We start from the raw sequence: 14,652 nt of genomic DNA, 5'->3' as shown, positions 1-14,652 counted from the left end.
CAAAGCCAGGGATCAAACCTGCAGCCTCATGGTTCCTAGTTGGATTTGTTTCCGCTGCTCCATGTCAGGAACTCCAAGCTTTCTATAACTTTCTTGTCTCTTGGAAAACATAGTATCTTAGTGTTTCATTTGGTGGTTAGTATATTGCATTATGTTACTGTTATGTATGTGCAGGACATAGCTCATCTGCTGAAGTTTGTAAGCCTCTGCGGGGTGTAGGCCAGTGTTCATGTAATTTTTTGTAGGAGTTCCAGTGCCTAGCTGTCAGTGATGTTTAGTGAATGAATCCCATGTTATTCAAAAGAAGATACAAGCATTACTTTTCTGTTGTAATTTAGTCTAGAAAGTACTTTTAGTCAAAGTGTAGAAATAAAAGTGTGAAGGGAAAAATTAAATCTCTAGATATAGGGCGTCACTGTTTACTCTTTAATTGAATTAGGCATGTTCACATGGCGAAGATTTTAATTCCCTGAGGGAAAAATAAGCTTGGTTTTGCTGGTCTAAAAAATAAATGAAGATGTAGAATTAAATTGGAGAGAGTTAGAAAAAGAGATTTAAAATCAATAAAGTGCATTTTATTTTAATGGTCATTTCATTTATTTTCTAATTCTGGGAATTAAGAATTCTGAACTTTAGATCAAAGAATTTTAAAATCTTAGTAAAAAAACAAGGTCTGTTGGTTTTTATAAATGGAAGACTTTGTATATAATAAAAGCCTTCGTTTTTCTAATTTGTGATCATTTCTTGTGCAAAATAGATGTGTTTCTATAACACTCTTAAGAAATCTGTAAGAATCAGGTTCAGCTTGCCTAATGTAATAGCATGAAGTCGGGGTACAGCGTGGAAAGGTAAAAAAAGAATCTTGCATCTGGTGTTACATGTTGTTAACTCCCTCAGCAGACGTTAAATCATTTCAAGTACAATAATAGTGTGGGAGGTAAATTAACTAACCATTAACAATCTTATAAATACACAATTAACATGCCAACATTTATATGACACATTGATGGGGCAGCAGTAATTTTTGATTGGGAGTTTGCAGACCTTTGAGAAGCCTCAGGCTGTTGCTTATTCAGACAAGTTTTTCACAGATTGCAGGTGAAGGGGCTTAAAGTCTTGTCTGGCCAAAGGAAGTGAGTGTATAGTGTTTTGAAAGTCCAGAAAGGGAAATTTCCTTTAACCATTGGCCGTACTTGAACATTTTAGGTCATGTTGCTATCTCTAGTCCTTAGGGAGTAAAGAAGTATAAGGAGGGGAGTTCCCATTGTGGTGCAGTGGAAACAAGTCTGACTAGTAACCACGAGGTTGCAGGTTCGATCTCTGGCCTCGCTCAGTGGGTTAAGGATCCGGTGTTACCATGAGCTGTGGTGTAGGTCGCAGACGTGGCCCAGATCCCGAGTTGCTGTGGCTATGGCCTGTGGTGTAGGCTGGCAGCTACAGCCCCGATTTGACCCCTAGGCTGGGAACCTCCATATGCCATGGGTGCAGCTCAAACAAGCCAAAAAAAAAAAAAAAAAAAAAAAAAAAAGAAGTATAAGGAGGGCTCATTTGCTTCTGGTGCGGTTATTTAAAGAGACAAAGAATACTTCAGGTATGGACTTCGTAGCTGAAGTTACATGAATTTCTAGGGATTTTCAAAAAGATACTTAGATCTAACAGGAAATTTAAAGTAAACTCTTCCTCTGTGGTTTCAGGTCAACAAGTAGACGATCTTGAGTTCATTTCGTGTGTAAAAATTTTATGATTTTTTGTTTTGAACTATCGCTAAGTGCACTGCTTATTTCTTACTTTTGTACAAACACTGAGGCATTAGCAGAGGGAAGACTAAGGGTCTAGTCTACTGAGTAACACATTTACTGTATTACATTTTTCACATGGACTGGTGGGAGAAATTTCTCTCAGGCCCTGGAACTCAACAATGGAATTTTTAAAAATCATGTTTTTTATAGTTGTTGTAGTTCTGTGTTCCTCTTTGTTTTGAGAGACTGTATAGTGATTAAGATCCCCAAATCCTGGATTTGATTCTTGGTTCTATTACTTATTAGCTTTCTGGCTTTGGGCAGGTTTCTTTCTTTCTTTTTTTGTCCACGCTTGTGACATGTGGATATTCCTGGGCCAGGGGTTGAACCTATGCCACAGCAGTAACCTGGGCTCCTGAGTGACAATGCTGTGTCCTTAACCCACTGTGCCACAAAGGAACTCCCTGGGCAGGTTTCTTAACCTTTTAGTGTCTCAATTTTTTCATCTGTAAAATGGGGGTTAAAAATAGTAACAATCTGGGAATTCCCATGTGGCACAGAGAGTTAAGGATCTGGTGTTGTTGGGTTGCTGCTGTGGCGCAGGTTCAGTCTCTGGCCTGGGAACTTCCACATGCCAGTGGGAGGGGGTGGCCAAAAAAATAGTAACTGTCTTATGGAGTTACTTTGAGAATTATGTGAATTAATGGATGTAAAAAGGAAAAAACAAATCTAGCTTTTATAAAAAGTTAAGGTTAGCTATCATAATAGCATTTTGCTTCTGAGATTCTGCAGTCTATCTGTAGCAAATGTGCAAGATTTTATGGCATGCCCTGGCTCATGGATTCATCCTGAGTTACTTCCCCTTTGCCATTTTTCTTATCTACTTTTTCATGTGTTGTGCTTTGTATTTTTCTCTAATACATTGCAAATAAAGTCTGGAGGGTGTGTGTCTGTGTATATAAAATTATTAAAAATATACTTGTAGGGATTCCCTTTGTGGCTCAGCATTTAACAAACCTGAATAGGATCCAGGAAGATTCGGGTTCAATCCCTGGCCTCGCTCAGTGGGTTAAGGATCTGGTGTTGCTGTGAGCTGTGGTGTAGGTCGAAGACATGGCTTGGATCCTGAGTTGCTATGGCTGTGGTGTAGGCCGACAACTGAAGCTGCAGGCTAGCTCCCCTAGCCTGGAAACTTCCATGTGCTGCAAGTGTGGCCCTTGAAAGAAAGAAAGAAAGAAAGAAAAAAGAAAAAAAAAAAAATATATATATATAATATATATGCACACACTTATAGTAAGACTTGCTACCCATTAAAACCTACTAAAAATGTACTCTCTTGTTAGGGTGTGCTCCAGGTTACCACAGGCAGGTTACATGATCATTAATAAACACAAAGCAAATGGTTATGTAAAGTGGTGATAGCATCTGAATTGCACCTGGAACCTTGCTTAGCCTATAGTAGGAACTAACTAACTTCCTTCCTTCCTTCTTTCCTTCCTTCCTTCCTTCCTTCTTTCTGCTTTTTAGGGCCTCACCTGCAGCATTTGCAAGCTTCCAGGCCAGGGATTGAACCCATGTCGTAGCAGCAACCTAAGCCGCTGAAGTGACAATTCTGGATACTTAACCCACTGTGCCGCAGGAGAACATGCTAAACACTTTTGAGAAGTGCTGTAATTAAACAGCAAGAAGAAAGCCTATTTAGTTCTGTGGAATCTGGCATTTCCTAGACATTTTTAAAAGATTTAAATTTTAAGAGTTCCCGTCGTGGCACAGGAGAAACAAATCTGACTAGTAACCATGGGGTGGCAGGTTTGATCCCTGGCCTCACTCAGTGGGTTAAGGATCTGGCGTTGCTGTGAGATGTGGTGTAGGTTGCAGACTTGGCTTGAATCCCTCGTTGCTGTGGCTGTGGTGTAGGCTGGCAGCTGTAGCTCTGATTTGACCCCTAGCCTGGGAACCTCCATTTGCTAGGAGACCAAAAACAAAAACAAAAACAAACAAACAAAAAAAAAAGATTTAAATTTTAAAAATTATGGTAAAATGCATATAACAAATTTTACCATTTTAACCATTTTTAAGTGTACAGTTCAGTGGCATTAAGCACATCCACGTTGATGTGCCATCAGCACTGTCCATCTCTAGAACTTGTCCATCTTCCTAAACTGAAACACTCTTAAACCTGTTAAAAACTTTCTTCCCTTTCTCCCCTCCCTCCATCCCCTGACGATCACTGTTCTTTCTGTCTCTATGAATCTGACTGCTCCAGGTACCTCACATAAGTGGTGTTGTGCAGTGGTTGTCCTTTGTGACTAGCTTATTTCATTTAGCGTAATGTCCTCAGGGTTTATCCATGTTGTGGCATGTCTTAGAATTTCCTTCCTTTTTAAGGCTGAATAATTTTCCATCATATGTGTATACCACATTTTGTTTATTCTCTATCATGTATTTTTTTGGGGTGGGGGGCTGTGCCGGCAGCACACAGAAGCTCCCATGCCAGGGATTGAACCCATGCCACAGCAGCAACCTGAGCTGCTACAGTGACAATGTCAGATCCTTAACTACTAGGCCACCAGGGCACTCCTCTACCGTGCATTTTTAATGACTGTGAAGTATTCCATTGTATGTATGTGTCATGGCATATGCACCATTGATGGATGTTTAGGGTACTTTCAGATTTTCAGTATTACAACCCTGAATAAATATTTTTCCATAGTTATTTTCTAAGAGCAAATCCTAGAAGTGTGATTGTCCAAAGAGTTTTTGTGTTTTACACTTTGATAGATGTACCAAATTACCCTTAAAAAGTCCCAGTTTTCATTCCCTTTTGTGGTGCATGAGAGTGCCCACCTCTCTGAACCCCTGCAAACATCAGGTTTTAAAAATCTTTGATCTTGGAGTTCCCATCATGGCTCAGTGGTTAACGAATCCAACTAGGAACCATGAGGTTGCGGGTTCGATCCCTAACCTTGCTCAGTGGGTTAAGGATCCGGTGTTGCCGTGAGCTGTGGTGTAGGTCGCAGACGTGGTTTGGATCCTGAGTTGCTGCGGCTCTGGCATAGACCAAAAAGAACCAAAAAAACCCCCCAAAAAAACCATCTTTGATCTTTGCACAACTGATCACAGAAAATTATCTTTGTCTTAGAAATCTAATCTACCTTCAAATGATAATTTGCTTCTCTTAAAGTGATTTAAAACATAGTCTTTTTGTTCTGAAAAGTAATTTTGGAATAAATTGATATTGTCCCAAGGTGACAGTTTCGAAGCGTACATTGTAGAGAAGCTCTTGTATCTGTATTAATTTTTTAAAAAGCAATTCTTTCTTTATAATCACACTTAACACATGACATGCTCATATATGGCTTATTTCTTAAACAAAATTATATAGTCTTTGGAAGTCAGGTAGCAATACTTATTGAATTCCTGCTGTGTGTAAGATTCTTGGTTGCCAGAAGGATAAGGTATTATGGTCCCTGTCCTCGTGTAGCTTACAGCCTAAATCCTTAAGTACATGTTGTAGGAGGTGGAAAGCATGTTTCCTGTGGCAGTCCCGTGGGAGTTCCCTGTCAGAACTGATACTGATGAAGGATTTGTTGAGTGATTCATACAGACTTCTCATTGTACGAGGTCATAGTGTACTAATAGAGAAGATAGCTGCACGTGGTGCGGTGTTTGGGGGCTTCCGTCATTCGTATATTTAGGGAATGGGTAAGTGCCTTCAAAAGTGTTTGCCCCCAACTCTTTTCTTCATAAGAGGTGATGGAGCAGGTCCATTTTCCCAAAAAAGATTCTGTGCAAGATACTCCAGTATACTTTTGCTGCTTTGCCCTTTGACTTTTTGGTGCCAGAGCATCCATTAAATGGGTGATTTCTCACCGAAGGCCTTGATTTTGCAAGGGTGAACTAATCAATATGAAGTTGAAAATACCTGCCCCTTTGCTGGTGACTAGTTGCCTTACTTGCATAAGAGATGTTTATAGTGATTGCTACCAGATGTTTGTAACTCTGTTGATCTGTGATTCTCTGGTTCTGTTAGAAAACACATACTGTCTATGGTTGTTTACATCTCTTTCTGCTTGTATAAGAAGTTCTGATTTTTACAAGTGAAACTTACATGCTCCCCTTTTTTTCTGTAGTTTTTTTTTCTGATTAAAACACTTAAAGTAGTGGGCTGACATTAATGTTTCTGAGACTAAGTGTCTCAGAACTTTGACACTTAGAATCTGATAATGTTAGGAGATATACTAGGTCTATATTAGGGTATAAACTTTTTGACTCAGGCATAACCTTATTCACTTTTGTATTTCCTATTAGCTTCAGTGTAAAATAAGCACTTAGTGAATATTTAAGGGAAAAAAGGTTAATATAATTCCCTTGATTAGAGATGCTTCTCAGTTAAATTTTTTTTTTTTTTTTTTTTTTTTGTCTTTTTAGGGCCACACCCACGGCATATGGAAGTTCCCAGGCTAGGGGTTAGAATCAGAGCTGCAGCTTCCAGCCTACACCACAGCCACAGCAATGCCAGATCCAAACCGCATCTGCGACCTACACTACAGCTCATGGCAATGCCGCATCCTTAACCCACTGAGCGAGCCCAGAGGTCGAACCTGTGTCCTCATGGATATTAGTCGGATTTGTTACCACTGAGCCACATCGGGAATTTCTAAACTTCCTCTTAATTGCAGTATCTTTAAGATCCCCCGAGTGATGTCAATACAGTGATATGTTGCCAGACAAATTTTTAAAACCTCAGTTAGTTATAATGGTTTTTTAGCTAGATTTCCCTCTATGTTCCATTTCTAGAAGAAACAAATAATAAGAAAACCTGGTGCTTTAGGTCTTCCTAAAAATGGCTGTCTTCTAGGACTGTTCCTAGGAATGTATTCAGTCCAGCTTTCCCACTCCTTGCACTTCCTAATGGTTTTAGAGGAAGAGGGAGGTGACCCAGATGACCTGCGGAGTCCTCTGTTACAGAGGAAGCACACACTTATTTTATTGCTCTGAACTTATGAGAGAAGGATAAATTGTTGATATATTTTAGGATTACTTTAAACAAGTATTGAAAACTGAAATTGGTAATGATGTTTTTACAATTATCATCATTATTAATAGCAGCTAATTTTAAATCAGGTACTCTTTTGAGCATTTTACCTGCATAATTTTATATATATCCTTTTATCCCTGCAACCCTCGTTTTATAAATGAAGAAAGAGAAAGAGGGTCAATGAGGTTAAGGTTATTTTGACCAAGATCGCATAGTTAGCAAGTGATAGGGCGAGGATTTGAACCTAGTTCTGCCTAAAAGGCCTTAGGTTCTTAACTACGCTTTTGGAATATTATCTTTGCTGAGTATTCCCATTTAACTGAGGAGGTACCATTTTGTTCCCAGAATAAACATCATTACAGTTTTAACAGGATTCAGGAAGCAGTTCTTATAATTAGATTTCTAAAATAAGAAATTAATCTAGTAGCAGACAAGTTTGATTAATAAGTTTGATTTTAAAAGCACAGTACTCTCTTAAACCAGAAGAAAGGAAAATATATTTATTGGACAAAATGACTTCGGTGGTACATTTTTGTAAAATTCCTGGTAATCCAGAAGGCATTGTCTGTGCCCTTTTAGACATTTCACAACCATGTGGCAGGAGGGGCAGATGTAAACTGAAGGCATACAGTTTTATGCTTTAACACGTCATCTGAGGAAAATACATCTTGTTCCCCTATGACCTTATAAAGTAATGAGTTTGCATGGGAATGAAGGGAGAAAGAAAGGAAATTTTATTGTTTTCACAGTAGTTATGTGCTGTGAGTGGCCTAAGGAGTTACTGCTATTTGTTTTGTAAAAGAGCAAGCCATCCTCTCTGATAACATACCTTGGAGATCTCATTGACTAGAGCAGTAGCCTCTAGTGCTTATAAGGATTTCCTTTCAGCTTAGACTTAATCCTTTTAAGCTCCTAGATACAGGGATAAATGTTGATTTTCAAAGTAGCATTTTACCACATTGAATTTGTTTGAAAAATGATTCAGTCCTTTTCTGCCTTATTCTTAAATGTTGCTGTGTGCATCATGTTTCTAGGTAGGTGAGCCTGTGAAACAATATGAAGAGGAGAAAATAGCCTTTTAAGAAAATTGGCCCACAAAAAGGATGGCCTTCTTGGACAATCCAACTATCATTCTAGCTCATATTCGACAGTCACATGTGACCAGTGATGACACAGGAATGTGTGAGATGGTTCTCATTGATCATGATGTTGACCTAGAGAAGATTCATCCTCCTTCAGTGCCTGGAGACAGTGGGTCAGAAATTCAGGGAAGCAATGGTGAGACTCAGGGCTATGTATATGCCCAGTCAGTCGATATTACCTCAAGTTGGGACTTTGGTATTAGAAGACGCTCAAATACAGGTAAACATTGCCTTTTAGTCGTGTTTTCTGACCTTTAAATCAGTAAACAATCTTACAGAATAATGTATAATATTGGAAGAAGTTTAATGGGGAACATACATGTATTGTGCTAACAGTAATTCTAAGCAATGTCTCCATCTCTGCCACTGTGAATGAAGAAAGCCTCTGGAATGATTTATTAGAAGGAAGTAGACAGCAGAGGAATTAGGAAGTAGATAGAGGAAGAATAGGTGGGAAAGTTGCATGTTGTGTTTCTGAGCAGTCACCATGTAGAGAGAAGTGGATCGTTTTGGGTTATCTTCACAGAGTGACAGACTACCTGGAGGCAGATTTCGGGCTGACATGATAAAGATCCCTTAGTAGACCAGCCAAAGAGTATCGCTGCCCAAGACTGTGTAAGTCGCTGGAGGAATTGTAGGGAGATGGGGAATTGGAGGGAGACAGCTGAATGTTTGTTAGGGCTGGTTTTAGTAGGAAGTCCCACCTTGGGTGTGAGATTAGAAAAGATACTTCTGCTTTTGATATAGTACTTTCTTTTCTTTTTTTCTTTCTTTCTTTCTTTTTTTTTTTTTTTTTTCTTTTTAGGGCCCCACCAGTGGCATTTGGAGGTTCCCAGGCTAGGGGTCAAATCGGAGCTACAGCTGCCGGCCTTTGCCACAGCCACAGCCACGCCAGATCCGAGCCACATCTGTGACCTACACCACAGCTCACGGCAACGCTGCATCCGTAACTCACTGAGCAAGGCCAGGGATTGAAGTCGCAACCTCATGATTCCTAGTCATATTGTTTCTGTTGTGCCATGATGGGAACTCCTACCTTTATTTTCTTTAGTCCATCTCTGCCCTTTGATCCTTGTGACTTGAAAATGCTCAACTTTGGCATAAATCTATTTAGTTACTAGCTTTCAAAAGCCTATTTTCCAGCTTCTGTTTTTTGGAAGCCTTTCTAGGGGAATGTGATGAACCAAGTCCTTGGGTAAATTATTTAGACTATAAAATGTAGCTCTAACATAACAGGGCATTCTAATTATTATTTTTAGATAATCAGTAGCAGTTACCTGCTAACTCCTAGGAAAAGTAATGGCAGGATATATAGTAGAACATTGGAAATATTTACATGTTAATTTCACAGTCCAAATGTAAAAGATATGTAAAGGAAATCTGAAGGTAGAGCAGCATACAATTTACAGTGAAAGACTTGTTAAAGTTTTGGTTCAGAATTCATCTTTTTTTGAGTGTGTGACATCTACAAAGAATTTTTTTGTGCGTGACATCTACAAAGAATAATTTGCTCTCCTGATGAAAATAATTAATAGCATTTCCCAGTATCTAAAGGAACTTTTATCAAAATAGGATTTGAGTGAAGGTTTGAATATAATTTAGAACCATTGATTCTCAGTTCTCTAGTTGAAACTGACTTCCTTGCAAGTTATTGAGATGATATCTTTTATGACAGGTTGAATGGATTTCAGTAGGAGAATACTGCTAAATTGAGAGCTTTATGATTATATTACTTTGGCTGTACCCTTCACATTTATTAATTGCAATTGAATGTATTTTTCTTCAGTGGAATTTGGTTCGATATGCTGACATTGTCAGAATGCTTTTGCCAGCATAGTTTAATTTTCCGGCAAGATTAGTTTCAGTATTTCCCTACCAACAATGCAAAGGCAGGGATATAAGATTTCCTACCTTGAAAGTGATTAGGAGAAAATTTTATTTATCTTATCTATTTTTTTATTAGCATTGTGCCAAGATAGAAAGTTGAAGATTAACAAGAGGAAACTAATTTGAAGAGGTGGCGTCATTTGTGACTTTCTTTTCCATTGTGGTCTCTGTGTGCAGCCAGTTGTTAATGTAAGCTGGACAGTAATTCTTTAAAAGATCAGTTCACTGACTTTTGAAGGTTGATCAGCCAGTGGTAATATAATCACAAATGCACAATTTCAGGTGATGCTTTTGTTACCATTGTTGGAATTTCTTAAGCTGGCACTTAGATACTAATAATTAATTAAGATTGTGGAGTATCCTAGTGACCAAGGAATTTACTTTTTAATGCTTTCAGCATATCTTAAAATTTTGTATAAGAAAAATTATTCTTTTTAGGATTTGACTAATGTTACAAAGATACAAATCATTTATTTTACTACCTATAAACTGTTTCAGCCCACTGAAGAAAAGCTATGCTAATTTATATAGCTTTGACATTTTATAATTTTCATGATTTTTAGATAAAGGATTTTATATTTAAAACTTTAATAGTCTAGTCTGAGTTCATTTATCTTTAATTTTTGAAACGGGTAGAGTAATTCATAACAGTAATTTTATTCCTGTAATGTAATATTCACTTCAGTTCATTTGTGCATTAAAATTCCTTTAAGACCGTTATTAATGATTTATATAATGAAATGTCATATTAATCACAGAAGTTTTCACATTTTATTATTCTCTTCCATGTTAATACTATCTTTATGATCTCTATTAATGTTTTATATCCTCTAATTTCAATTATAAATCAAGAATATTTTCATGTTTTTGTTGGTATTTGCTTTTCAGGGGTGCCACCTTTAAAATTTTATGACTTTTTCCCTACATATGCAATATAAAACATCTTTATTCATATAAAGGTAGTTAATTATGTCTTTGTTTATAGTAAACTTTCATTGACAAACTTATAGTTATAATATTTCTTTTCAAGCTCAAAGATTAGAACGACTCCGAAAAGAGAGACAAAACCAGATCAAATGCAAAAATATTCAGTGGAAAGAAAGAAATTCTAAGCAATCAGGTAAATGGAAATAATTTTTAATTGTTAATTTGAGATTTATATATTTAGTTTATATTATTATATAAAAGCTTTTACTTTTAATTCATCCTTTCAACTCCTCTAGGCAGATACTTCTTGTGTTTTGAGCTTTGAACTCCTTCACTTGGGTGCCTTGGTCCTCTGAAGCTCTGTGTTCTTTAGGTCTTTTCTTTTCGGCTCCTCTTCCTTCTGGGTCACAGGAGTTGATGCATTCAAGGCACATTTTGTAGCAGTTGTTTTCTTAGTACCTTGTTCTTGGAGCCATGGTGCTCCTATGATTTAGATGGGCCACTGGGTTATAGATTCCTCCTGGCAGTTCTAACCTAAACTTTCCCCTATCTCATTAGTGGTCCCAGTAACAATCTCTCTCTCTTTTTTTTTTTTTTTTTTTTTTGCATATGTGGTAATTCTTTTCCTTTAGCTTACAAACCATTATGTAGTTGGTACTAGCATTTGCAGTATGTGCTCATATGGTATGTATATTAAAAAGCCGGCCATCTTGCGTATTTTCAAAGCTTCAGTCTCGGCAAGAAGAGACTTAAAATTTTTTTCAAAATAGAATGTGATTAAAGTATTTTCTAATGTTTTTTCGTGTTTCCTAGATTTTTCTCTTTTCCTCCTTTCAAATAAATATCTTCAGTCTGTTACATCTTCTTGGCACCTCCCACTACCACCCTGGCATGTAATACACACTCAGTCAGTTTATTTGTTGGTTACTCCATTGCTACATAATATTTATAAAACTAACAGTATTCATGATGATAATGTTAACAGCAGCACCTACCTGGTAGGTGCTGTGGTAGTTACCTTTCATGCATTACCTCTAATGCAACAGTCTTACGAGGTGTAGGTATCATTGTCCTCAACAGATAAAACAGAGGCTGAGACTTAACTTGTTCAAGTTGCAAGACTGGCAAGTGGTAGTGCAGTAGAGCCATGTTTTGTGTCTAACCCTGTCTCCATCTAAAGGCTGATCTCTTTCTGCTAAACCACTCATATTAAGTGGTTATTGCTTTCTCCTACTATGATTGTAAACCCAGGAGTGTTCAATGGGTATGATTTTTTTCAGTGATTGCTTCTAAATGATAACTGTGTAGAACAGAAATCCCATCTACATCTTTCTCTTTCTTATGTCTTGTTTCTTTGACTTGCTGTGGTTCTCCTTGAATTTCTTTTTAGTTTTGCTCTTGATACTTAAAAGAAATCTCTCTAGGCTGGCCTTTTCTGTTGATCTAGTTAATATTTCTTTCTGTTGTATTTAGCACAAACTGGAAAACCTTTATATCATTTATGTTGTCCACTCTTCAAAATTTTTATATATCTTTTTTTTTTTTTGGTCTTATTTATTTATTTATTTTTTTGTCTTTTGTCTTTTTAGGGCCGCACCTGCGGCATATGGAGGTTCCCAGGCTAGGGGTCTAATCGGAGCTGTAGCCGCCGGCCTACACCTGAGCCACAGCAATGCCAGATCCAAGCCGTGTCTGTGACCCACACCACAACTCATGGCAACGCCGGATCCTTAACCCACTGAGCAAGGCCAGGGATCGAACCCACAACCTCATGGTTCCTAGTCAGATTCATTAACCACTGAGCCACGACGGGAACTCCTGATATTTTTCTTAATTATCTCTTCTTGATCAATTCAGAGCCAGTTTGATAAGCCCATCTCTTTAGTAACACTTTGTTTTGCCTTCTTCACTTCCATATCTTAAAATGACTATAAATAAATAGAGGAAGAGCACCTGAAATATAACTGCATTAACCTCTTTCATTCACAATATGGGAAATAACTTCTTCAACCTAATTTTTTTGTGTGTGTGTCCTTTTAGGGCTGCACTCATGGCATATGGAGATTCCCAGGCTAGGAGTAGAATTGGCGCCATAGCTGCTGGCCTCTACCACAGCCACAGCAGTTCCAGGTCCAAGCCACATCTGCGACCTATGCTGCACCTTGTGGCAGTGCTGGATCCTTAACTGACTGAGCAGGGCCAGGAATCAAACTTGTATCCTCACGGACCCTAGTGGGGTTCTTAACCTGCTGAGCCACAACGGGAACTCCTCTTCAACCTAAATTTTGATGTATCTAATAAATAGAGATTCATCTAATACATTTTAATACATCCTCCACGCACTCTTTAAAGTCTAATCCACTTTAACATTTGTCCAGTGTTTCACAGCATGTGCTTCAGAAATAGTCTCCTTTTTGCTTTCATTTTAACCTACTGTCCATTCGTGTGTATACTTCTCTTTCCCTCAGTTTCCTTCCCTCTTAGTTCTTTCTCACAGATTTCAGTAATTGATCTGTGGTCTCATTTCTGGAAAAGCTCCCTTAGGTGCCTGCCCATCTTTGAAACGTTGACCTTGATTCTGGCCAGACTAGTAGCCTGCTTGGTGGTTACTTGTAATGGTTAGGCTGCTCACAGAGGAATGTCTTTGAATTTTTTGTTAAGCTGGTTCCATCATCACCACAGATTGGCACTCTGGGTATCCTGAAGTGTGTTAGAAGAGTAGAGTCAGCAGTCCACTAAACATCTACCTGGCAAACGGAGCAGCCATTCTTATTTTCACACATCTCTAAAACACACACTCTCTTTTGGCAAGAGATCAATCATTTTTATCTTAATTGGGAATTGTGATCTTAACTGGGAATAATTTCATTTCCTTTTTTTCTTTTTTCTTTCCTTTTTTTTTTTTTTTGCTTTTTAAGGCCTCATTTTTTAGGGTTGCGCCTGCGGCATATGGAAGTTCCCAGGCTAGGGGTCGAATCGGAGCTGTAGCCACCAGCCTACACCACAGACATAGCAATACGGGATCCAAGCCTTGTCTGTGACCTACACCACAGCTCACAGCAATGCCAGATCCTTAACCCACTGATCGAACCCATATCCTCATGGATCCTAGTCAGCTTTGTTAACCCTGAGTCATGAAAGGAATTCCTATTCATTTCATTCTTTTTCTGCTAACTACATTTTGTTAAAAATTATGGGAGTTCCCTACTGGCTCATCAGGTTAAGGATTTGGCATTGTCACTGCTATTGCTTGGGTCATTGCTGTGGCATTGGTTCAGTCCTGGGAACTTCTGCATGCCATGGGTGCAGCCAAAAAAAAAAGAAAAAAATCCTTTCATCTGTTTGTTTGTTTGTTTTGTTTTGTTTTTGGTCTTTTTGCCATTTCTTGGGCCGCTCCCGAGGCATGTGGAGGTTACCAGGCTAGGGTTCGAATTGGAGCCGTAGCCGCCGGCCTACTCCAGAGCCACAGCAATGTGGGATCCAAGCTGCATCTGTGACCTACAGCACAGCTTATTGCAATGCTGAAGCCAGGGGTCAAACCCACTTCCTGTGGATACTAGTCAGATTTATTTCTGCTACACCACAATGGGAACTCCCCCCAAAGTTCTCCATATGCCAGGAGACCACATGATGGATTTAATACCTGGGAGTGAGATCCTTTTAGTATACCCATAGCTAAAACTGCACGGATAAACATGAAGACAATATCATTGGAAGACGGCTTTGTCAGGATTAATGTTAAATCAAGGACCTAGGCATGTGGAAGTTCCTGGGCCAGGGTCTGAACCTGCTCTGCAGTAATGAGGCCTGCACCACAGCTGTGGCAATGCCTGATCCTTAACCCGCTGTGCTACCAGGGAACTTCCAAGGACCTAGTAGCTTTACGTTTGTTGTTTTGAACTGATGTTGGTATATT

At 38.6% G+C, this 14,652-nt stretch overlaps 1 protein-coding gene across 11 annotated transcripts in view; it reads left to right on the top strand.

Moving 5' to 3' along the window:
• MAPKAP1 (mitogen-activated protein kinase associated protein 1) overlaps window positions 1-14,652 on the top strand; it is a 250,193-nt gene that overhangs the window by 25,866 nt on the left and 209,675 nt on the right. For 7 of the 11 annotated variants that reach the window (XM_021068873.1, XM_021068876.1, XM_021068852.1 and 4 more), the window contains 2 exons: window positions 7,815-8,142; window positions 10,840-10,929. The exons of 3 other annotated variants lie outside the window; for them this stretch is intronic. In XM_021068873.1, the coding sequence (XP_020924532.1) occupies window positions 7,884-8,142; window positions 10,840-10,929 (349 nt within the window). In that variant the 5' untranslated portion in view covers window positions 7,815-7,883. Of the gene's footprint in view, window positions 1-7,814; window positions 8,143-9,885; window positions 9,999-10,839; window positions 10,930-14,652 lie in introns of those variants that run through there. One more of the 11 variants, XM_021068885.1, reaches the window with a different exon arrangement.

The sequence above is a fragment of the Sus scrofa genome, chromosome 1 (genome assembly GCF_000003025.6).
Source record: "Sus scrofa isolate TJ Tabasco breed Duroc chromosome 1, Sscrofa11.1, whole genome shotgun sequence".
In the NCBI taxonomy this organism is placed as follows: domain Eukaryota; kingdom Metazoa; phylum Chordata; class Mammalia; order Artiodactyla; family Suidae; genus Sus; species Sus scrofa.
This window is presented reverse-complemented; position numbering and strand designations above follow the sequence as displayed.